This window comes from Pseudoliparis swirei, chromosome 9 (assembly GCF_029220125.1).
Source record: "Pseudoliparis swirei isolate HS2019 ecotype Mariana Trench chromosome 9, NWPU_hadal_v1, whole genome shotgun sequence".
Lineage (NCBI taxonomy): Eukaryota > Metazoa > Chordata > Actinopteri > Perciformes > Liparidae > Pseudoliparis > Pseudoliparis swirei.
In genome coordinates, this window is record NC_079396.1 from 19319874 (window position 1) to 19344122 (window position 24249).

Sequence of the window (24249 nt, forward strand, 5' to 3'; positions counted from 1 at the left end):
CTATAACTCCCACATGTAAGAACTATTCAGGAACCGCTGAAGTTATATGAGGCATTGAACACTGACCTCACCCGGTTAGTGTAATCTCATTTATTCGCAATGGATCTTTAAGAGGGCAATGTTATGTGCTTTTTTTTCGGACGCCGTTGTTTAATGTCACTTTAATGACTTATTTAATTTATCGACAGGGGAATTTTATGGATTTGACTCTTTGTTATTTTACACGCATAAGCCTGAAATGACCAGAATGTGAACTGGCTCCTAACCAGTCCACGCTCCATACGTGGGCTGGAGTCCTGGTTACTGCCACCAGCAGGGGTTAAAAAGTTCAAACTGATCCGGTTCTTTCAGGCCTGGTGTTTCGTGTTTCATCAATGTGTCGAGACACACAGTAAAAGTGTTAGAACTGTAAAGAAAATACAAGTAAAAAGTAAAAGTCCTGCATTCAACTTTAAGTAACTTTAATAATATTTTCCTGATGATACTTTCATAGTAATATATAATAGTTGAATGAAGGCGTTTTATTTGTAAAAGAGTGCTTTTACAGTGTGGTGTTAATACTGTTATGTAAGTAAAAGATCTGAATACTCCCTCCACAACTGGGGGTGTAACAGTATAGAATTGTACATTTTTAGTATTTGATATATTGGAATAGTTTTGTTCTGCAAACTAAGGGCGGCCATTTCCTGTGACCCAGCCACTCTCTCGTTCCTGATGGGAAGCACTTAACCCCATAGTTCTAAAACCAACACCATAAAAGGAGGATGATCATGACAACCTCTTGGCCCAGTATCCATGGCTATTCTGTCTCTTGATTTACAGCATGTACCTACGTGAGGTATAGGCTGCATTTCAAGCTATAAAACTGAACCTGGCAGGTATCGCATGGGACCAACACTGCAGAGTTTGGTGACGGATGAAATCAGAACAGCACAAGCATGTTTTTGTTGTCTTAAAAACATGCCTGTATTGCCATACTTTTTGATTGGAAATACTGTGCATGATTGTTATAATAAACTGTCACTGCATGCTGTCTGGTGAAATGAACATCTGTTGCAGATGAATACATAAGCATGTTAAAAGTTTCCTCGGTGAAATGAACATCTGTTGCAGATGAATACATAAGCATGTTAAAAGTTTCCTCGGAAGACCATGTTGAATACTGCAATGTGCTGAGAGCCTGTGCTGCCTCCCCTCTGTGGCCCAGGTAGGAAACTAGTTTCCAAACACATTTCTGTTGTCTGTAATCAGACACGCCCCTTGTTAAAGAGAGTTAACCAATGGCTTTCTTCATGAATCATTCACCAATGTTTGATAAATCATTAACAACCCATGTATACAAGAGTATTGTTTTGTTTTTTGTGTTCAAAAAAATTATAAATGTTCCAAAAGAGCGTCCGAGAATATAACTCTTAATTGTATGAATTACTATAAATACACTCGAAATGTTTATTAAAGCATACAACATTTTTAATGCGATTATTACCAAATAGAAATTATAAACAGTTGATATTGTATTAACTAATGATTGATATAAATCACTTGTTTATATCTGTTACAATATACATATTACATTTGAATTGAATTGGAAGTTGTTTACAACATTGACTCAAAATGAGGCTTTTTGACACTAATTATCAGAAAGAAAACATTTAATATCTAATGAAAAAAAATACATTATTCCTCTTTCATAAAAAAGGAAATAGACATAAGGACATCTTTGCCCAGCCCATCATATTTAAAATGATTCTCCATCTACAAAGCCTTGATTGCACCATCATATCTTAAGGAGTTTGTAGTACCATAGTGCCCCACTAGAGAGCTGCGCTCACTAAATGCGGGACTACTTGTAGTTCCTAGAGTCGTACAAAGTAGGATGGGAGCCAGAGCCTTTAGTTATCAAGCTCCTCTTTTATGGAACCAGCTACCACCTTCAGTCCTGGAGGCGGACACAGTCACCTTTATTTTTATTATAAATTTTATTTGTCAGGGACAAAGCAGCGCACATTATTACACAAAGTGTACATGTGATACAAAAGGTTTCTAGCCAATTGGCTAATTTGCAACCCCAGTCCCTGGTCAGGCCTTTCTAAAACAAAACAAAACAGAAACAAGAAACATGTCTAAATCTAAAACTAATCTAAAAGTGGTGTATGTGTGCAGACAGCTCTCCATACACAGAGAAGACCTGACAAAACATCCATGCATAGACTGAGTGTTCATACACCTAACCATACACATCATAAGATAATAAGATATATACAAGAGCAACACAGGCAGTAGATCCTCTAAACTAAACACAGTTAATACAATACAATAAAACCCGTACAATACAATAAAAACCCATTAAATTGAGTGTGTGCGTGTGTGCAGGCTGGCGCGTGTGTTTCAGTGTTGACATGCCTGGTTTACTTTTAGCCAGAGTTTTACTTTGCTATTAAATGTTTTCAGTTCAGTTTGTGTTTTAAGTTCCGTTGGTAAGTCGTTCCAGAATCGGGTACCTTTTGTTGAGAAACATGACTGACCGAAAGTGGTTTTGCGCATCTCTGCTGTGCAGTTGCCACCCACTGATCCCCTAGTGGCCACTCTCCTGGTGCACGTTTTTGTCACACTAAGACAGAGTACAGAAGGTGCTATGTTGTTTGCACATCTAAAGATGAGTTTTAGAAAGGAAAACTTAATGAAGCTGTCGAAACTTAAAAGCTTGTATTTATGTAAAATTAAACAATGATGTGTGGTTATTGGTTTCTGGTCCATTATTTTCAGTGCCTGTTTGTATAATGATGTGACTGGTTTAACTGTTGTCTGGGAGGCTTGGCCCCATACAGTAATACAGTAAGATATATGAGAAAGAATCATTGCGTGAAAGTACAGCAAGGCTGCCTTGACTGGTATGTGATGTCTTATGATTCTGAAACAGTTCAGATTCGTCCGGACGGTCTTGCAGAGTTTGTTATTCAAGTTTCAAGTTTCAAGTTTCAAGTTTTTATTGTCACATCCCCTTTTATACAAGTATAATCGGTTCGTGAAATTCTTATGTGCAAAACACCCGACAGCAGTAGCAGACTAAAAAAAGAATAAGAATGAGAATAAACTATACAATATCCACACACAAAAAAGAAGAAAGTATTAACAATATATATATAAAGCAATGTAATAGAATATACATCATGACAATATATATATATAAAACAATGTAATAAAATATACACTTTTTGAGACTATATATATATATATATGTATATACATACAATATATATATAAACAATGTAATAAAATATACACCATGGCCATAGATATTCACAGAATATGTTCTGGTGTATAGTGTTAATGAGGGTCTCAGTCCTTGTTCAGCAGCCTGATGGCCTGACTGAAGAAGCTGTCCCTCAGTCTGTTTGTGCGGCACTTGATACTGCGGTATCGCCTGCCTGACGGTAGAAGGGTGAACAGTTTGTGGGGTGGTTATTGTCTTTCATCATCCGTTTGGCCCCGTGTATATGTCCAGGATGGAGGAAGCTCACCTCCAACGATGTACTGTGCCGACCGCACCACCCTCTGTAGTGCCCGACAGCATTCGGCGGTGCAGTTCCCGTACCAGACGGTGATGCAACCTGTCAGAGCACTCTCGATGGTACTGGTGTAGAATGTCCTGAGGATGCGGGTGGCCATGTTGAATTTCCTCAGTCGCCTAAGGAAATACAGGCGTTGTTGGGCTTTTCACCACGTGAGTGGTGTGCGTGGTCCATGTGAGGTCCTCGGAGATGTGCCGAGGAACTTGAAGCTGCTGACCTCTCTACTGCAACTCCGTCTATGGAGATGGGGTGTGCTCTCCTCTCCGCTTCCTGTAGTCCACGATCAGCTCCTTGGTCTTCTTGACGTTGAGGACGAGGCTGTTCTCCTGGCACCACTGTACCAGTGATCCAACCTCCTCCCTGTAGGCTGTCTCGTCAGTCGGTGATCAGCCCCAACACTGTTGTGTCGTCAGCAAACTTGATGATGACGTTGGAGCTGTGCATGGCCGCAGTCGTGGGTGTACAGGAGTAGAGGAGAGGGCTCAACACGCATCCCTGAGGGGCTCCCGTGTTGAGGTCAGCGGCTCTGAGGTGGTACCGCCATCCTCACCACCTGGCGGCCCGACAGGAAGTCCAGTATCCAGCTGCACATGGTAGAGTGCAGGCCTAGACCTCTGAGCTTGGTGTCGAGCTTGGCGGGAACAATAGTGTTGAACGCTGAGCTGTAGTCCACAACCAGCATTCGAGACAACAGTTCCTCCTCCAGGTGGGAAAGGGCGGTGGTGTGCCATGGGCAAGCCGTCGTCGGTGGATCTGTTTTGACGATATGCAAATTGCCATGGATCCAGTGTGGCAGGCAACATGGAACAAATGAAGTCCTTGACCAACCTCTCAAGCATTTACTGACAATCGAGGTGAGGGCTACGGGTCTCCAGTCATTCAGGCAGGTTACCTTGGGGTGTTTGGGGACAGGCACAATGGTGGACATCTTGAAGCTCTCAGGAACAACAGCCTGGGACAGGGAGAGGTTGAAGATGTCTGCGAAGACTCCTGCCAACTGGTCTGCACATGCTCTGAGGCGCGCCCGGGATGTGGTCGGGACCTGCCGCCTTCGGATGTCCACCGGCAGAGGCGCGCTTGAAGGCTCCCGCGCGCCAGCCTCTGAGATGATCAGCAGGCTGGTCTCCTCGGGCGGCGCTGCCTTCGCGGGCTGCCGCTCACGCCGAACCGAGCAAAGAATGTATTTAGCTCGCCTGGGAGGGAGGTAGAGGAGTTCTCTTCACCGCTGGTTCTCCCTCTGAAGTCCGTGATTGTCTGTAGCCCTTCCACACACCTCTCACGTCATGGCTCTTGAGCTTCTCCTCCACCTTGTTCCTGAACTCCCGCTTGGCAGAGCCGATGGTCTTACGGAGGTCGGTGCGGGCTCTTTGTATTCCGCCATATTCCAGTCAAAGGCGGTGTTCTGGCGGGAGAGCAGCGCGCGAATCGCCATTTATCCACGGTTTCTGGTTGGGATAAATCCGAACCGACTTGGTAGGAACAACGTCATCTATGCATTTCTTGATGAACCCGGTGACTGAGGACGTACTCACTGACGTTGTTGTCCGACGCGACCCTGAACATATCCCAGTCCATACGCACGTTCAAAACAGTCCTGTAGCATAGACTATTGGTCCGACCAGCGTTGCACTTCCTTCACAGCGATTGGTTGCTGTTTCAGCCTCTGCCTGTAGGCGGGAGTAGTTGGATGGAGCGGTGGTCCGATTTGCGAACGGTGGGCGGAGGAGGGCTTTGTATCCATCCCGGAAGGGAGTGTAGCAGTGGTGAGAATCCGCTCCCCTCGTGTTGCTTTTTATGTGTTGGTAGAACTTGGAGAACTTTCTTCAGGTTCGCTTTGTTGAAGTCCCCCGCCACAATGAAAGCAGCCTCGGGTGTGCCGACTCCTGCTCGCTGATCGCCCGTAGAGTTCCTTCAGCGCTATGTCCGTGTTAGCTTGAGGCGGAATGTACACAGTGACTGCTGTAAACTCCAGCCAGAATGGTCGACACATGAGCATTAGGTACTCCAGGTCCGGGGAACAGAACGACTTGAGAGTATGTACATGACTTTGGTTGCACCAAGATCTGTTTATCATGAGACATACCCCTCCACGATCTTTACCAGAGAGAGTCTTTGTTCTGTCCGCGGTGGACGGAAAATCCTGCCGCTCGATGGCTGAGTCGGTAACCTCCTCCGACATCCATGTCTCCGTAAGGCAGATGATGCAGTTGTCCTTAGTTTCCGGTGGAATTGAATACGAGCCTGTAGCTCGATAGCTTATTGTCCAAAGACTGTACATTTGCCAGTAAAATGGTGGGTAGTGGGGTCGATTGGCTCAGCCTAACCAGCACGCCAGCTCGCTTCCTCTCCGACGCGCGCGTGAGCGCAATCGCGCCTAAAATGGACGGAGATAGTTCCGCTACTGTTCCTGGCGGACGTCCGAGTAAGAGTTGAAAAACTCTGGTAGGCGGCGAGCAACTGCCGATCCAATCTCCAGAAGTGTCAGGTGTCGACGTTAACTGGCTGCTAACGTTTTGTGCAAAAATAGTCGCAATAAGAAGAATAAATAACAAAAACTACTACAAAATCCGGAGCTACAGCCGCCATCACCTTTTGTACGGCGCCATATCTCCTAATGTGTTTTTTGAAGTTAAGTTGTGAATCTAAGACAACCCCTAAAAATTTGAATTCACTAACTTCTTCTATGGCTTCTTGGTCTATTTTGTTGGGGCATTTAGATTTCCCTCTTATAGTGAAGCACATGGAGACCGCTTTTTTGATGTTTAGTGTGAGATGGTTATCTTTGAGCCATTGGGATACTCCCTCCATCTCCTTGGTCAGGGTCTCTGCTGCTGCACCTGGTGTCTTAGCTGAGGCATATATAACTGTGTCGTCAGCGTACATTTGACAGTTTGCGGATTGACAGCATGTTGGTAAATCGTTTATGTATAGACTGAACAGCAGAGGCCCCAAGATGGAGCCCTGTGGAACACCCATAGTGGCTTGTTGTGTCGTTGAGAGTTTGTTGTTTATTTTAACACGTTGCTGCCTGTGCGCTAAGTAAGATGCAAACCAGCCAATTGTATGTTCAGAGAAGTTGAAGTTGGTTAGTTTGTTCAGGAGTATATTGTGGTTCACTGTGTCAAAGGCCTTTTTGAGGTCTATGAACACAGCTCCCACCACATTACCCCTGTCTAAATTGCTCTTAATGTTCTCGGTTAGGTAGCAGTTAGCTATTTCTGTTGAGAATCCTTGTCTAAATCCAAATTGTTTGGGGTGGATCATGTTATTGCTTTCAAGGTAGTCAACTAATTGATCTTTTATGATCTTTTCCAGGATTTTGGAGAGAGCAGGTAGTATTGAGATGGGCCTATAGTTACCTGCTTGGTCCTTTGCACCTGTTTTAAAAATTGGGGTGATAATGGCTTGTTTCCAGCTTTGTGGGAATCTGCCTGCTCTAATGGAGAGATTTACTAGATGTGTTATAGGTTTAACCAGGGATGAGCAGTGAGTTTTAATGAAGACAGTGTCCAACCCAGACACGTCCTTAGCCTTAGATTCTTTTAATGTGTTAATGACTTTGCATATTATTTCCTGACTTACCTCCTTAATTTGGAAGGATTTAGGTTTAGCCTTTGATCCCTGTAAGGTTACCGGTTCAAAGTTCTTAGCAAGCTCTTCCACTGACTGAATAAAGAAGTTGTTGAGTTCATTTGCAATTTCTAAGTAGTTAGTGCTGGTGTCCCATTCACTTTCAGTTCTGTTATATTTTTTGTTGCCTTGGCTTGTGTTTAGTGAGGCTGTTGAGGTGCTTCCAGAGTGATGCGCTGTTCCTTCCGCTTCCTCAATCAGTTGCATGTAATAAGTTGTTTTTGCTTTACGCAGTTCTCTGACTACTCTATTTCTCAATCCTTTAAAAATGAGAAGATCCGTATTAGTTTTAGTAAGTAATGATTTTTTCAAAGCATAGTCTCTCTGTTTCATGAGCTGTAGTATGTTATTATTCAGCCAAAGTAGGGAGACTTTTCGCTGCGTATCTTTGAATGTCTTTGTGTATTTCCCAACCAGGTTTATCAGATTTTGTGTCAGGGAATTACAACAATTTTCTAGCTCATTGGTCTGTAGCACATTATCCCAGTCTAATTTATGTAAGTCATCTTCAATTTGTATATGTTTGTTTTGGGAATGCCCTGGTTCCCGGATTTTCTTTCATTTGTAAATTTTGGGAGACGTTGTTTAGTGAGTTTTCGGACGACCAAGGTCATATTATGATCAGAAAGTCCTGTGAGTAGGTTATATGTTCTAATAATTCGCTGGGGTTTATTTGTGATTATTAAATCTATCAAGGTTTTACTTGTTCGTGTAATCCTCGTTGGGCCTTTCACCATCTGCTGGAGACTGTGTTTTGACACCAGTCTCTTTAAGTTCGTTCTACTTTTTTTCTAACCAGTTAATATTAAAATCACCCAGAAAAATTGATTCTGTACGAGCATTTATGTATTTAAAAAGTTTGTCGAGATCATCATAAAATGAAACATCATAAGATGGTGGATTGTACAGTACAACAATATTAAAATTCATCTTTGGCGATAAAACAATGTTCACAGCTAGACATTCAAGTGTCGTGTTCAGTTCAATTTCATTACATTTTAGAGTGTCTCTAACATAGAGTAAAACTCCCCCCCAGCCCTTGTCAGTGGTTCTATCTTTCCTATAGCATGTGTAGCCAGGAACATCAATAATGCTGGTCGGGATGTTGCTATGCAGCCAAGTTTCACTCATTGCTAGAAAATCTAGGTTAGAGTCCGTTAGCAGATGTTCAATCTGGTCCCGTTTTGGCACTATACTACGGATGTTCAAGTGTCCGCCTAATATTCCCTTAGGTTTAGACGTAGGCTCCCATATTACCCTTGCATGATTTACAGTCTGGAAGAATCTGAATTCTCGTTGCTTTCTTGCTGATTGGAGCATACCCTTGGTCACGTGTGGAGTACCTGGATGCTGGTGCGGTCCTGGAGTGTCCTCAGCTGCTAGGCTAGTGCTGGCGGCCCGGCCGTCTTTGAATGTCTTTGCGTATTTCCCAACCAGCTTAGCACTAGCCGTCAGCGCGGCCCCGCTGGGAGCCCGAAGTTTAAGAGTAGACTTAAGACTTTCCTCTTTGACGGAGCTTATAGTTAGGGCTGAATCAGGTTCACCTGGTCCAGCCCCTAGAGATGCTGCTATGGGCTATCCTCCTCTGTTGCTCTCCTGAAGGTTTCTTTCATTTTTTTCCCTGTGAAAGTTTTTTTTAATTTTTTTTAAGGGAGTTTTTCCTGATCCGTTGTGAGGTCCTGGGACAGGGATGTCTACAGATTGTAAAGCCCTCTGAGGCAAATATATAATTTGTGATTTTGGCTACACAAAATAAACTGCATTTTATTTTATTTTATTCTGACTGGGCATTAGCATTAGCCCCCGTTTTTATACTTTGATATAAGTACAATTATGACTAATAACCTACATTGATAACCATCCACTGTAAGCAATTAGCTTCCATATAACACTTGTATAAATGTGGCCTTATATATTTTTTTAAATCATATTAATCATTACTGGTCACGCATTTAGTCCACCACCATCAGTGAGAGGCCTGCCACACTGCGCAGGCGCGTGCACATGTTGCTGTTTTGAATGAATCTGTGGAAACTTGGAGCTCCATGGAAAGATGACTGCAGCAGCAGCAGCAGCAGCCGCCTGACCTGAAGTCTCAATGAGCCCCTGTGACTCTGCCAGCAGCCCCTCCCCTCGGCTCTCCTCATGGATGTAATAATCTCTGACTTGACAACAGGTGCCTGTCCAGTCCCAGACAAAGTCAACTGTCCAGACCTCGGCGAGCATTTGGCAGGAGAGTCGGAGCGCAGCTACACACGCGCCCAGCCTCCAGGTAAGTCTCTAAAACGACTGTTGTTGTATTTATGCAACTGTAGAAGAAGAGCCAGTGCTGCCTTCTTTGTTTTCTGTGCGTCATTTGGGTTAGTTTGCCATTATTTTGCGTTCAAATTCAGCACCATGAGTCCAAACTTGCTCGTATTAGTTATGATGTTGCTCTGACATCATAACTGCGTGCTGCAAGCTTGATCTGAATATCTGATCACTCGCTATTTTGCCGCAGAGTGATCTCTCTCTCTCTCGCTCTCTCTCTCTTTCCCTCTCTCCCCGCGCGACGTGAGGGGAGAAGAGAAGGGGGGCTCCACAGCTCCATGCGCCGTCAGTTACTATCAGATCATCTGTAGAATAAAGATCATATATGGAAAAGATGTGTGCCCAAAAACAACAGAATTACATAGTGGATCCATTCCATGCTGCGGGGTTTGATTCTGCACACGAGGAGCGCATCCCTGCGTGTTGTTTTGAACACATTCTCCAGCATTCAGGGGGTTTCATGCAGTCTGCTGCGTCTGTTGAGCATCTCCAAGCCCGCGGGGAGAGACACGATACGGCGACTGCGGAGGGAACCAAGAGAATCAGGGGGGAACACTCTGGCATGAACCTTTCAGATAGATTAGTTCACATGAAAGATGGACTGATTCAAAGACTTGGATATCAGATCACCCCCTTTTAACTGTTGCGTATATTCTCTTATACATGTATTATCCCAATTACAATACTTTTAACTTAACATTGTCCACATGGTCTTCGCTTTTAAAGCTTTTAAATCTAACTTTTACCATTTTTGTATTTTTACTTATGTTTAGGATTAGCATCTTTTCTCCACCATTGTAGTTAAATACATTATTTGTGCACTTAAAGTGAAGTTGTTTGAGGCTATACTTTGGTATTTATACCTGTGACAAGGTCAGGTCTCCAGATCAAGAGTTACTTATCCCTTGTATAAGAGAAAGGAAGGAGGGCAGGAAACCAAACTGCTTAACCTGCTCATTTATTGTGCTCCTTCCTGGTCCCTTCAGTTTAATTGGACATGTCATTCTTCCAAATCCTAAGAAATGTTCATTATCTAAGCAAATACAAGCACTTTACTCCACATAAGAACTGAATGTAACTGTACGATTATCAGAGTTGTTTTGGAGCATTTCTTTTAAATAATTTACCAACAGCGTTTAATTATTATTTTAAGTACACATTATTGACAGTGAAATCCTCACAGTTCCACTTTGTTTGACGTCTCTGACAGATTATTGATTCATACACTTTAGTATACAGTATTGTTTGACCCTGGTGCCCTGTGGGCTAAGCACTGCTTCCTTCATGCCTTCCTGTGTGCCCGTTACAGCACGGATTAGTTGCTCTAACCTTTCTTCCGCCAGACAGACACACGTCCGTCTCACCTGCTCGTCCTCCTGCAGTCTGAGCAGCGCAGTAGACAACCGTCACGCCTGCTATATCATGACTCTTAAATAATCCCCAAGGACTTTCTGTTCATGATTATGCCCATGACGAGGTCTTGACAATAAACCAGGAAAGGAAACGGGGGCATTGTGGAACTCCAGTGTTGTCATCTTTGCTTTTCCTCCTCCCTTATTATGAAAGAAACCGCCATTGAAGCTTCTGCAGAAATGGGTCGTCAAGAGGCGGAACACATCTGGAAGAAGGTCATCGGAAACATCCAAGAGGTCTTTGACTTCATGGATGAGTTTCAAGATTCAAGATGTTTTATTTGTCACATACACACACAGGGTGTGCAGTGAAATGAAAGTGGCAATGCTCAGCAGGAATGTGCAAGGGCAACAAGTACACACTATTTACAATAAAAAACAACACAATATTTACAGTAAGTGTGTGTGTGTGTGTGTGTGTGTGTGTGTGTGTGTGCCTAAGAGGGGCAGTTGTGTGGGTCTATGTGGGGGTCCTGGTGAGGTCGGAGTTCACAATCCTGATGGCCTGAGGAAAGAAACTCCGTCTCAGTCTCTCTGTTCTTGCAGCGTGACTACGGAGGCGCCTGCCTGACCGCAGCAGCTGAAACAGTCTGTTGTTGGGGTGGTGAGGATCCTTCATGATCCTGCCGGCTCTGGTTCTGCACCTCCTGGTGTACAAGTCCTGCAGGGTGGGAGTGTAGTTCCAATAGTGCGTTCAGCCGAACGCACTACTCTCTGCAGAGCCTTCCTGTCCTGAGCGGAGCAGTTGCCAAACCAGGCTGTGATGCTTCCTGTCAGGACGCTCTCTACAGCTCCAGAGTAGAAGGACTGAAGGATCCTCTGGGAAACTTTAAATTTCCTCAGCTGCCTGAGGTGGTAGAGGCGCTGCCTTGCCTTTCTCACCAGAGTGTCTGTGTTCGTTGACCATGTCAGATCCTCGGTGATGTGGACTCCCAGGTATTTATACCGCTCACCCTCTCCACAGTAGTCCCGTTAATCCCCAGTGGTGAGTACGTCCTCTGTTGTTGTACCCTCCTAAAGTCCACAATCAGCTCCTTAGTTTTGGTGACATTCATGATGAGGCTGTTGTCCTGGCACCAGAGTGACAGATCAGCAACTTCCTCCAGGTAGGCCTTCTCGTCGTTGTCGGAGATCAGGCCCACCACCACTGTGTCATCCGCAAACTTGATGATGGTGTTGAGCTGAACCTGGCCACACAGTCATGTGTGTACAGGGAGTACAGTAGGGGCTGAGGACGCAACCCTGGGGGATCCTGTGTTCAGGGTGAGGGATTTGGAGGTGTCTGCCCACCCTGACCACCTGTGGCCTGGCGGTCAGGAAGTCCAGGATCCAAGCACACAGGGGTGTTCAGTCCCAGCTCAATCAGCTTGCCGGCCAGTCTGGAGGGACTATGGTGTTGAAAGCTGAACTATAATCAATGAACAGCAGTCTCACATAGCCCCCTCTGGCTGTCCAGATGAGAGAGTGTGGTGTGCAGTACCTGGGAGACAGCATCATCCGTGGATCTGTTTGGGCGATAAGCAAACTGCAGTGGGTCCATGGAGGAAGGGAGGAAGGCGCAGATGTAGTCCTTTATCAGCCTCTCAAAGCATTTCATGACCACCGAGGTGAGGGCCACCGGTCGGTAGTCATTCATACATGCTGGAGAAGCATTCTTGGGCACAGGGACAATAGTGGATCTCTTGAAGCAGGCGGGGACCACGGACTCAGCCAGGGAGAGGTTGAATATTGTGGTGAACACTGGAGCTAGCTGGTTAGCACAGGTCTTCAGTACTCGCCCAGATATGCCATCTGGACCTGCAGCTTTCCTGGTGTTCACCCTCAACAGAGCCCTCCTCACACTGTGCTCGGTCACAGAGAGTGTGTTCATCCCCAGCGGTAGAACTCACCTCGGCTACGCTTAACGGTGTTGTTGTTAGCCGGCGAGCTAGCGCTGTTGTTGCTAGCCTCAAACCGTGCATAAAATGAGTTCAGGTCGTCCGCTAGGGATGCGTCGGCACTCACCATAGCGCGGGGTCTGCTCTGGTAGTCTGTGATAGTCCGTAGCCCCTGCCATAGGCGCCTGGTGTCGCGCTGCTCCATCTGTGATTCCACTCTGTCTCGGTACCTCCTCTTGGCCTTCTTCACCGCCCTCCTCAGTCCATAGACCGCTGCCTTGTACTCGTCCATGTTGCTGGATACAAGACCGGAGTTATAGGCAGCAGTACGGGCGTTCACAGCTTCACGGATGGATCTATCAACCCACGGCTTTTGGTTAGGAAAGACCCTAACTTTTACCGTGGGGACGATGGTGTCCGCTAGCGTTGCTATGAGGCTCATTGCTACTTCCGCAAACTCGCTGACGTCACTGGAACTGGATTGGATCATGTCCCAGTCGACGACACGCAGAGCGTCCTGTAGCTCAGCCTCTGATTGGTCAGACCACCGCTTTACGTTCCTCGTCACTACCGCTTCCCGCGCGATCTTTTGCCGGTACTCCGGAAGCAGAAAAATGGCGGCATGGTCTGATTTGCCGAACGGAGGGAGAGAGACAGCCTTGTAGCCTCTCTTGAATGGCGTATAGCAGTGGTCCAACGTTCCCTCTGGTAGCACACGTAATGTGCTGGTGAAAGTTCGGCATGACTTTTTAGGTTTGCCTATTAAAGTCCCCAGCCACCACCACAGCCGCGTCGGGATACTTGTTCTGATGCCGACATAACACATCATGTAGGTCCGATAGTGCTATGTCGGTGTCCGCTTGTGGTGGTATGTAGACGGCTGTGGTGATGACCGAGCTGAACTCCCGGGGAAGGTAGAATGGACGGCATGAGATCGTCAGATGTTCCAGGTTCGGCGAGCAGGAACGAGAAAGAGTCTTAATGTCCTTGGGGTCGCACCACTTGTTGTTAGTCATGAAGCAAACCCCTCCACCCTTAGATTTACCAGACTCTTCCGTTCTGTCTGCACGGAAAACAGAGAAGGACTCGGTTGGGCATATGACTCGATCCGGCACCAGCGGGTTCAGCCATGTTTCCGTCAGACAAAAGATATTACAGTCCCTCATGTCCCGTTGGAATCTGATCCTTGCCCTAACATCATCCATCTTATTTTCCAGAGACTGGACGTTAGCAAGAAGGATGCTGGGCAGAGGTGGACGGTGGGCTTGAACTCTCAGTCTGTTCAGAATTCCGCTCCGTTTCCCTCGATGTTTTCGTCGTCTCCCCGTAGTAGCGGCTCCACTGTTGTTGTTGTGGTTCGCTCGTACGGTCTCTGCCGGCCACGCTGGATCGATGGAAAAAGTGGACAAAAACCCTTGTTTTGCGCAAAAGTTTATGTCCAAAAGTGTGCTGCGGTCGTATGCTGTTAGTGCCGATGTGTTTGTGGCAAAGAAAACATTAAAAATAAACACAAAAACTAAAAGAGCGCACAATCTCCGCGGAGCTACCTCGACGGCGTCTGGACACAGCCGCGCCATCTCAGGTTTTTTTTTTTTGGGTTGGGATCGTAAGTACATTTTACTCAATGTAAGATAGCACTGTTTATTTAAGTATTGGTTTATTCAAGAAATCGTATTAGTTAGTGAGTTAACTTTAATTTCCTGTTCAGTTGTTCTATATATGTAGAACGTCTTCCTGTGTTTCTTAGACCCTCTGGGAATATCTACCACACTCAAAAAAACGATTCAAGCCCTTCTTAGAGGTGACACATTTAAATATTGTTTGATACATTAAAATAAATCAATTACAAAAATAGATGTTTATATTTAATGGGTGTAACACAAAATGTATGAATACTTTCATTTATTAGATTTATTTAGGTTAGATGGTGTGCATATCAACTCAAAATAAATGTGTTTCATTGAGGACTACCCTTTGCGCATGCGCTTTCTGAAAATCAGTTGTTTGCATGAGGTGAAGACACTTTCAGGGCTGTATGGTGGTGTAGTGGTAAGCACTGTTGCCTCAAAGCCAGAGGTCCGTGGGTTCGTTTCCCAGTCGGGGCTTTCCTTCTGTGTGGAGTTTGCATATTTTGTTAGTTAGTTAGTTAGTTTATATTTTGAGTTGGACAAACATAAATTAATTTAATTTAATGAATATCGTTATTTTATTTTAGATGTATTTGATACAAATGAGTTGGACTAACTTAATTACATTGTATTGCACTGATGTGCTAAATTTGAGTTGGAGTTGCATAAAATTGTTGGATGGAAAACCTGCCAACAATTTAATTGAGTTCATCCAATGAGTCATTTCTTTGAGTGCAGTGCTGGATGTCTAATTCCGTGATATTGAGGCACGACTGTACAACTTGTGTCTTGCCTTGCACATGGAGTGATAATTCACTCAGCACGTGTTGTTTAAGTTGGAAGACAGATTACTGGTTTGATTGGCTTGACATGGGGAGGCCGACTTTACTGAGGTCTTAGACAACAACACGCTCTGGCTGTAGGAAAGGGGTCAGTCGATCTGGCTTAGCGGGCGGTGCCTGTCTGTGAGTCGGCCTCGCAGTTAATTCACCAAGAAAGCACAACATTTATTAATATTTGTTTTCACCTTAAATCATTTTCTTAAGAATCACATTGAATTGTGACGCTTTCACAAAAAACCCAAAAAAATTGTTAGAAAACAAGTAGAGCTTCATTGTTTCCGTGATTATTTGATTCGTATATTTTAGAAAAATAATCAATACATATTTTGATAACTTGATAGTCTTTTTTTAAAGCAAACAATATTCCCACAACTTTACTGGTCCTCTTTGTCTACTTTGTTAATAAACTTAAACTGGGCTTTGACTATTGGTCATAACAAAACATATGATAACCTCACGTTTGGCTTTAGAAAAAATGCAATTCACATTTCTCACTCTTTTCTGAAATTAAATAGTGAAAACAATCGATGAATCAAGAAAATAATGAACCGTTTATTCCAAAATGAAATGAATCATTAGTTGCAGCACTCAAAGAAAGTCAAGTGATGTTTGTCAGTTCAAGATAGTGTGTTGCTGCATGTTGCTGTGTACTCTGCACACACTCAGCCAACAGTTACTTGTGCTAACCTAATTCCTGTAAAGTCAACGCTGATGATGCTTCAGGTCCTCTGAGCATTCAGCCGGCAGCAGGAGAACAGGAGATCAGAGGCCCACAGTAAATAAAGATGCAGATGCTGCCGGCGTGTTTTGGGAAAACAAAGCAAATCTGTGCTGAGGGCCGAGGAGGCTGCTGAGAGGTTTTCATCGGTGATTGGACAGTGAAGGAGGCGAGACCCTCCTGAGTGCACAACATGATATAATACGTGGTCCAATTAGTTTGTAGCAATTACTTCTATTTCCCCAAACAGTTATGTGAGTGTTGTGGAAAAGTGGGGGAAGAAGTGTCGACCTATTTTTGATTGGTTTATTTCCCCTCATCAAGGGGAAATTATTATGGTTTAGTTTGCGATTAGATTAAAGGAACCAAAAAAGAGTCTCGAAAGCACGTAGAAGGATTGCCCAACTACCCTGTTGAAGGTGTCAACAGACCGAACCCTCGCAGATCATTCTCAGGTAGAGTTTTGTTTTTTCCATCACAATAAAAGGAAGAGAATCCAGAAGGGACAGGATATCACTAAATACAATCTTGTCCCTGGGGCCTCTGCCATTAGTGTAAACAACATCCTGGCTTCCTGGCAATCAGCACACAGCCTCTTCAGGGGTAAATGCAACTCTCAAAAAGCACAGAGCAATTTTATTCTCATCAACATTTTTGACTTTTAAGCTCCCAAATTTACACACTCAAGTTTGTTCGCCAGTGATTTCTGATTGCCCTTTTGTCTTTTTGTGCCGGGATGCTGTCACAGCATGGGTTTGTGTTCAGGGCTTGGTTGACGAATTTCTCTTGAGAGAAACACTAATCGTCAAGGAGATCTGAGGAGTAGAATGAGCTGTGGTATAACCAAGGAGAAAGCAGTTGAGCAATGGGATGTGCTCTGATGACCAACCTGCAGTTTGTGTGTGTGTGTGTGTGTGTGTGTGTTACCTGTAGGTATATAAGCCGGTGCTCACAGACAGTTCCTTGGCTTGTAACTCTATGATTTCAACCCTGCTTCTTCTTCAAAGAATAAATGTCCTGATTGATGATTTTACATTCGGTGTCGAGTAACAATTATTCTAACAACATCTGTCTGTGACCTGGCCTGTTGTTCAGGATCCCTGCCGCACGTTGAGAGCTCTCTGACAGTTTCTGTTACATCAGGGATAAAGCACCTAATCCACCCGGTAGAACAACTATTCCCAGACATGTGAATAGTTAAGCCACAGAGATCTTCAGTAGACCTTCATTGAACCCCTTGATATTGCCGTTTCTGCCATGTGTTTATTTTAATTCCAAGAAATTGAGTTTTCTCTATCTCTGGGTGACGCAAGTGGGCAAAGAGAACAAAACATGATAATAAGGGGACGTTTTTAACACTTTAAGAGGGGATTAAATGTTGCTTGGTTCTATTCGAAGTTAACAAAATCACCAGCACTTCAGTAGCTCTTAATCTATTTACGTAGGAAATAGGCTCACACTATTTTTGTTATAGTGTGATTTTTTAAATTGTTTTAAATAAGCAAGCAAAATATCCCTGATTGGCTGAAAAGTAGACCCTCCAAGAGGCCATGTGCTTTTCTGTTCAGATCCACATTCTAATTAAAGGGAAGATTCAAGATCCTAGAACGGGAGGGGACTGACTATATCTTTCTGTGATGTTTCAAAGCAATCAACCACTGCACCATTCATAACTCCTTTTTAAATGTGTTTGTGTTCATGGACAGGGGGGCGTTCTCAGAGGTCTTCATGGTGAAGGAGAAGACGACAGAAAAGTTGTTTGCCATGAAATGCGTGAAAAAGAAACAGAAAAGAGATCTAAATCTGGAGAATGAGATCACCGTGCTGAGAAGGTATGTGTGCATTTTAATGAGCCTTTCACTTTCATTTCATATTCTCTCAGAGTCTAAGTAGTCAGTGGATGGTTGTTTATGTTGCAAATATGTCAATGCCGTTGTGGGATTATGCCATTTTGTTGTTTTCCTCAACAGAATCAAACACGACAACGTTGTGGGGATGGAGGATTTATATGAAAGTCAGACCCATTACTATCTCATCATGCAGCTGTGAGTTTTTACATTTGTATATGATGATTAAAATGAGGAGGTGAGCTAAAGAAACAGGGATTTAAGATCGCATGTTGATGTTTGTCCCAGTGTTTCAGGCGGGGAGCTCTTTGACCGTATACTGGACCGGGGGGTGTACTCAGAAAAGGACGCCAGCAGCGTGATCCAGCAGGTGCTGCAGGCCGTCAGCTACCTGCACGAGAACGGCATCGTGCACCGGGACCTCAAGGTAGGTCTCCCATCATATAACTAGTCATAAGTGTTTTTACACAAATGCACTTTTGGGATAAATACACATTACCTGGTATTAAATGGTTGAATAGTTTTACATGTATTACCTAAATACATAATTTTTTTAAATGCAGCCTCAGAGTTTAGATTATCTAGGCCCACTTATTTACTTGACCACTAACTTCACCACTTACCAACCAGCAATCATCTCTACCTTATTATCCTTTACACTGCTACTATTAAAACACTTGATGAAATGATATCTGTATACTACATATGGCAGTTCTTCAAAATACTAACTACTACATCAATGCTTGAAGGCTCTCTAAACACATAAGTCTAGAGAGCGCTGCAGGAATGAGTCTTCCAGGGTTGGCCCTTGTGTCGTCATCCCTGCAGCACTCAGAGCTTTGACATACCAGTGAACAACAATCTGCTATGTAACCTTTAAATATATAATTTGACAGTGTTATTTGCTGGATTATTTCTTTATCTGTCGTTTTATGTTTACCGTACAGACAACAGGGTGGTTTTGTTCATCTCATCTAAGTCTCGGCGAGAAAAGCTAAGAAGCGTATTTCCCAAAATGCAAGACTGCAAGACTTGTAGTGGCAAGTCTTGCTCCAGTTGCACCAGTGGGTTCTTTTATCGCAAGTGTTAATCAAGAATGCGTTCCGCCACAGGCTAAGTAACACATTAAGATGTTCTTCACTGTGGACATCAATGTGTGAACAGCTCTCCTGTCTGTGTTGTCCCCGTGCAGCCGGAGAACATCCTGTACTACAGCCAGGAAGAGAACTCCAAAATAATGATCAGTGATTTTGGACTTTCCAAGATGGTTGACAATGACATCATGTCGACAGCCTGTGGCACCCCAGGATACGTAGGTAACGAGAAGTGTCTGGTTCATGAATGAAGTATGTTCACTAACTAAATGTGTGTGTGTGGAGGGGGGGTCACATTAAGATGCCATTAGAGCTTTACAGTATGTCATATTTAGTTCTGTGTTTCTCTGCATACAGTCCTAATGAATAAAGTCCTGACTTTTTCAAATGTTTTTTCAGCTCCTGAAGTTTTGGCACAGAAGCCCTACAGCAAGGCAGTGGACTGTTGGTCTATTGGAGTTATCACCTACATTTTGGAAGTATAACAGTTGTGATGTGTGGCTGCACACATCAGTAGTCAGAGAGAGAGAGAGCAAAAAAATAGAATACCAAGATTGCAAATCAGCTCATGGTTTTAAGTAGATTTTCAGATTAAAAACCACTTTTGGTCATGTTTGTGTTAATCCTGACACAGATACATAAATACAGAATAATGATGCAGTGATTGAGCTATAGCACCATCTAGTGAGCATGGAATATGCATACTGATAATTAAACTGCACACATTGGTATCTATATTTGGAACATTTCTTCAGTCCTTCCCTTTTTTCAAGATCAATAAATGCTTTTGTTTCAGACTCTGTGGATATCCGCCTTTCTATGAAGAAAGTGAGACAATACTGTTCTCTAAAATCATGAAGGCGCAGTATGAGTTTGACTCGCCTTTCTGGGATGACATATCTGAATCTGGTAATTTCAACATATGACATAATGTACAGAGCCTGCTGCAACACTTTTTTCCCTCCATACATCCCCAGGCCTGATGTGTGTGTGTGTGTGTCACCTTTTAAATTGCAGCTAAAGATTTCATCCGTAACATGATGCAGAAAAATCCCACGATGCGCTACTCCACTGACCTCGCGCTCAGACATCCCTGGTGAGTGTCAATGTTCAGCCTGAAAAGGTTTTGATACAAATGTTGGTTATAATGCATTAAATTAAACAAATACAGTGGTAAATTGTCTAATTTTTTTTTTTAATTGCATATCTTGAGCACAGTTAGGCTTTTCTTTTCACAGTAAAATGTCTATTGGCTACCATAGATGGAATGTTTTTTTTCCCTTCAATTATTTATGTCTTGAAAGTTATACAAATCTAACATTTCTTTGTGAGTTATCGCTTCTTCTTCTTCTTCTTCTTCTTCTTTTACTGTGCAGCACTAATCCCCAAAAGCAGTTATATCTTTCCGAGGATAAAAGAGAGTGAAAGAAAATTCATTATAATCCTTAGATTTATAAAATTTTAGTGACACAACACATTCATATAGGCATTAATACATCTCATCACAGATGGGTTTAGGATTATTTCTTACTTTGAAATGTATTAAAGTGCTCCGTTACGTCATCTGTTTTCCAGGATTATGGGAAAGACGGCATGGAGTCAGGACATCTACTATTCCGTCAGCGTTCAGATCCAAAAGAACTTTGCCAAGTCCAAGTGGAAGGTTAGTCATTGCCAATGTCTTGGCTTTTGATGAGGTAATGTAGGAGCTGTAGTTTATAGTAATTAGTAATCAGATGGCTCCCTAAATCCTTCCTGATTAAGGACAGTTTGATATGATGTTGTTCTGTAATCAAGGCCACCGATGGCTGATGGGGGGGTTTACTGTCAGAGGGACCAACGTGCACATGATTGTTCAGTAAAATGACTCAACATGAATCTATTGCATGGACAATCTATTGTATGCTCAGATGTGTTAAGATAAGATAAGATAGACTGGTTACGAATACAAGTGGCCGAAATGAGTTTCCTCCGTAGGGTGGCCGGGCTCAGCCTCAGAGAGAGGGTACGGAGCTCGGTCATCAGGAGGGAGCTTGGAGTCGAGCCGCTACTCCTTCGCGTCGAAAGGAGTCAGCTGAGGTGGTTCGGGCATCTAATTTGGATGCCTCCTGGACGCCTCCCTTTAGAGGTTTTCCAGGCACGGAGACCCCAGGGAAAGACCCAGGACACTGTGGAGGGATTATATCTCCAAGGTGGCCTGGGAACGCCTCAGGATCCCCCAGAATGTGCTGGAAAATGTTGCGGGTGGGAAGGAAGTCTGGGTCAGCCTGCTGGGTCTGCTGCCTCCGCGACCCGACCCCGGATGAGAATGTATAGATGGGAAGATAAGATAATCCTTTATGGGGAAATTGCAGGATTACAGTAGCAGGTGCACAGTAGTGAGAGCAGAGTACCTGTCCTTATCTTCTACGCATCATCATTGATCAGCAGCTAAAGTGAAGCTGTGTCTATATGGCTCTCAGATCTCTTTGTGTACCTTCTGTTCACTCCTCAGCAAGCCTTTAAGGCAACCGTAGCCATCAACCACATGAAGAAGCTGCATCTGGCCAGCACAGAGCTGGCCCTGAGGAAGACCAGTATCCCAGACATCAAGGTGATCCACGTGTCCTCCCCGAAGAAAAACAACAAACGTCTTGATCCAGACAAATTTGACCCAAAAATGAAAGTAGGCGGGACAATTCACATGTCGCTGCCCACGAGCCCCATAGAAACAAAGAGCCATTATCACACACTGAAGGCCACTCAGGGTCAGTGCGTCTCGCATCACGCTCCCACCATGGCCGAGCAGGGCAAGAACGTCTACCACTCAGAGCCCGCCAACCTCAACGGGTGTGTGACAGTTTCCTCTTGTGTCGTGCATTTTGTATTTCTGATATCACAGCGGGACTGCCACATGATGAACATTTATTTCTCTTCTGTTTTCAGGTATGGTAAAAATCGTAACGGCAAGACTCTACAGACTGGAGTTTTCTCCGTCATGTGAAGGCTGCATGAAGTTTACATGGAAACAAGCATTTTACTTGGTAGGTTCAAGTGACACGTTTACATATCATTATCACATACATTGTAGTTCAATCTTTGAATTGAACTACACCTCTATTAAAAGTCCCCAATACATCGTACATCGCAATCATTATATTACATCTTTATGATAAGCAGACATTTGAATGACTTTGTCATGACAGTGTGACAGTGAACTAGCATGAACGACCCGGACCCTGGAACTGAAGCAACTCAACGGTGTTCAGGCAATATTGCTTATTTACACCAGCTTTTCCTCCTGTGACCTGTCAACATGTCTTCCATCCAAAAAGGCCTATTCCTTCTTTAAGTACATGGAGTCTGGTGACTTCACATCATTTCCAACTCCAGCCAGAATAACTCCCTGTGTGTGTGTGTGTGTGTGTGCAGGCCCATAATTTAATGCTGTTTGACAATATACTGTTTGACTATTAATGTGCTGTGTGTGCGTGTGTGTGTGTGTGTGTGTGTGTCTGTGTGTCTCAGCCTGAGTGTGTTTCTGCCCTCAGAGTCCTCACAGTGTTGCTGTGCTGACTCAGCATGCAGCTGTTTTGTGTCAGCAGGTCCCGCGGTACTGTGACTGAGAGGTGGTTGATCCTCCGACGGACCCAGGCAGTCAGAGGGATATTTTTATTTTTGGAAAGAGTGCCTATGAAGCTCCCTGACGACCACACAGAAGTACACACACACACACACACACCAACCCAATCTCATGGGAAGGCTTATAAATAGCGAGACATATCCACGTGTCATTAGTATCCATTCTTTGGCTTTTGCTTGTTGTTTATATGCTAGTGTAACCCCACGTCGCTACCGTGAAGTCCTGTGTCCGTTTGACCCACCATACACGGTCCCTCGCGCATTGTATACTCCATCACTTGTTGACAGCATATCATAGTTACGCGGATACGCTTTCATTGCAGTCAGTACAGAATACACGCCGTAGAAATGACATGACCAAAAGAAAGAAAGCTGTTCTAATGAGCTAAACAATGTTGTTTTATTCATATGCTATTTGGTTAGAGCGGGTTCCAAACACAAACACACACACACACACAAACACTCAAATGCACAAGACTCACTTTAACTTAGATGCACAGGGTAGATAGATAGATAGATAGATAGATAGATAGATAGATAGACTTCAGTTATCCGGGACATCAGAATTCGGGTATTGGAGAGATGGGCTGCTGAATGTCGAGCTCATTCATCGTGAAGCAGCCTCTGATCTCATGAAGAGTTTATAGCACACGTTCTGGTTTATGATCAGGGATAGTTTAATTCATCAACACTCCAGTGTCCTGTCTTATTAGGACTGTGGTTACATGTTGTTTAAGAAAATACACACAATGCAATATTGTTGTACTTCATGTGTACAATACTGTTCTTTATTAAACCTGCAATTGCAATAGAATACATGAGGGGAGAAATGCATGCTTACTGCTTCAAATAAGCCATACTGGTATAATATATCCTGGTGAAGTTGTTTATTATCTTTATTACCTTCTTTGTGTTATTTGTTGGTTGTTCTTATTCATTTTTTTATTTCTAAAGTATTTCTTTCCTTTTTATAACATAAGAGCGATCCAGACAAAACTATAAGAATCATGTTCCAACTGACAAACCATCAACAGTCTAAATGCCACAAGTATATCCACAACTTGCTGAACTCATATTGACCACTGCCATCAAATGTTAAATGTCATTCATAAACACTGTTGTAGATGTTTCTCCAATTACTGTGAGTATGTTTGTTGTCCCTTCAGCTATAAGTGGCTTTATTATTGATATAGTCCATGTGTGATGATGGGATGCTCAGAAATAAAGCCTCTACAGAAACTGCTTCAGTTTTGCTGCCATTTTGTTTTTCTTAATTCTCTCTCGTTCTTCTTCTTGAAAATTCTTGAAATTTGACAAATTTCCCCTTGGGGATTAATAAAGTATCTATCTATCTATCTATCTATCTCTTCTTCGAAATATGACTTCACACTAACCATTGAACAGGAAGTACTGTTGATGCATAGATTGGAATGATTAATAGTACATTTGTAGCAAACTGAGGGGGGGGGGGGGTCTATCTCAGTGCTGATCGGGGCAGTCGGCCCTCAATTACAAATCTCCCTGTAAGCGCCGAAGACTCTGAGACTTCATCATTTCATATCATCTGTTAACAATAAACATTATCCTGTCTTCATCTAACTGGTCTCTCCTGATTGAAATACAGTATAACTGCACATTGATTCTAAATTAAAAGAAATGTGTGTTATCGAAAAAATGACAATACAGCTTGAAATGATT

At 43.5% G+C, this 24249-nt stretch overlaps 1 protein-coding gene across 1 annotated transcript; it reads left to right on the forward strand.

Moving 5' to 3' along the window:
- Positions 1 to 9318: 9318 nt before the first annotated feature.
- camk1gb (calcium/calmodulin-dependent protein kinase IGb) lies at positions 9319 to 23793 on the forward strand. The gene is given in 14 exon segments (XM_056423666.1): positions 9319 to 9474; positions 11079 to 11181; positions 11592 to 11600; positions 17696 to 17821; positions 17960 to 18034; positions 18125 to 18263; positions 19029 to 19152; positions 19330 to 19417; positions 19727 to 19839; positions 19948 to 20026; positions 20506 to 20593; positions 21425 to 21759; positions 21856 to 21953; positions 22438 to 23793. Coding segments are annotated over 13 exon segments (1464 nt in total). The 5' UTR covers positions 9319 to 9347; the 3' UTR covers positions 21914 to 21953; positions 22438 to 23793.
- Positions 23794 to 24249: the final 456 nt, after the last annotated feature.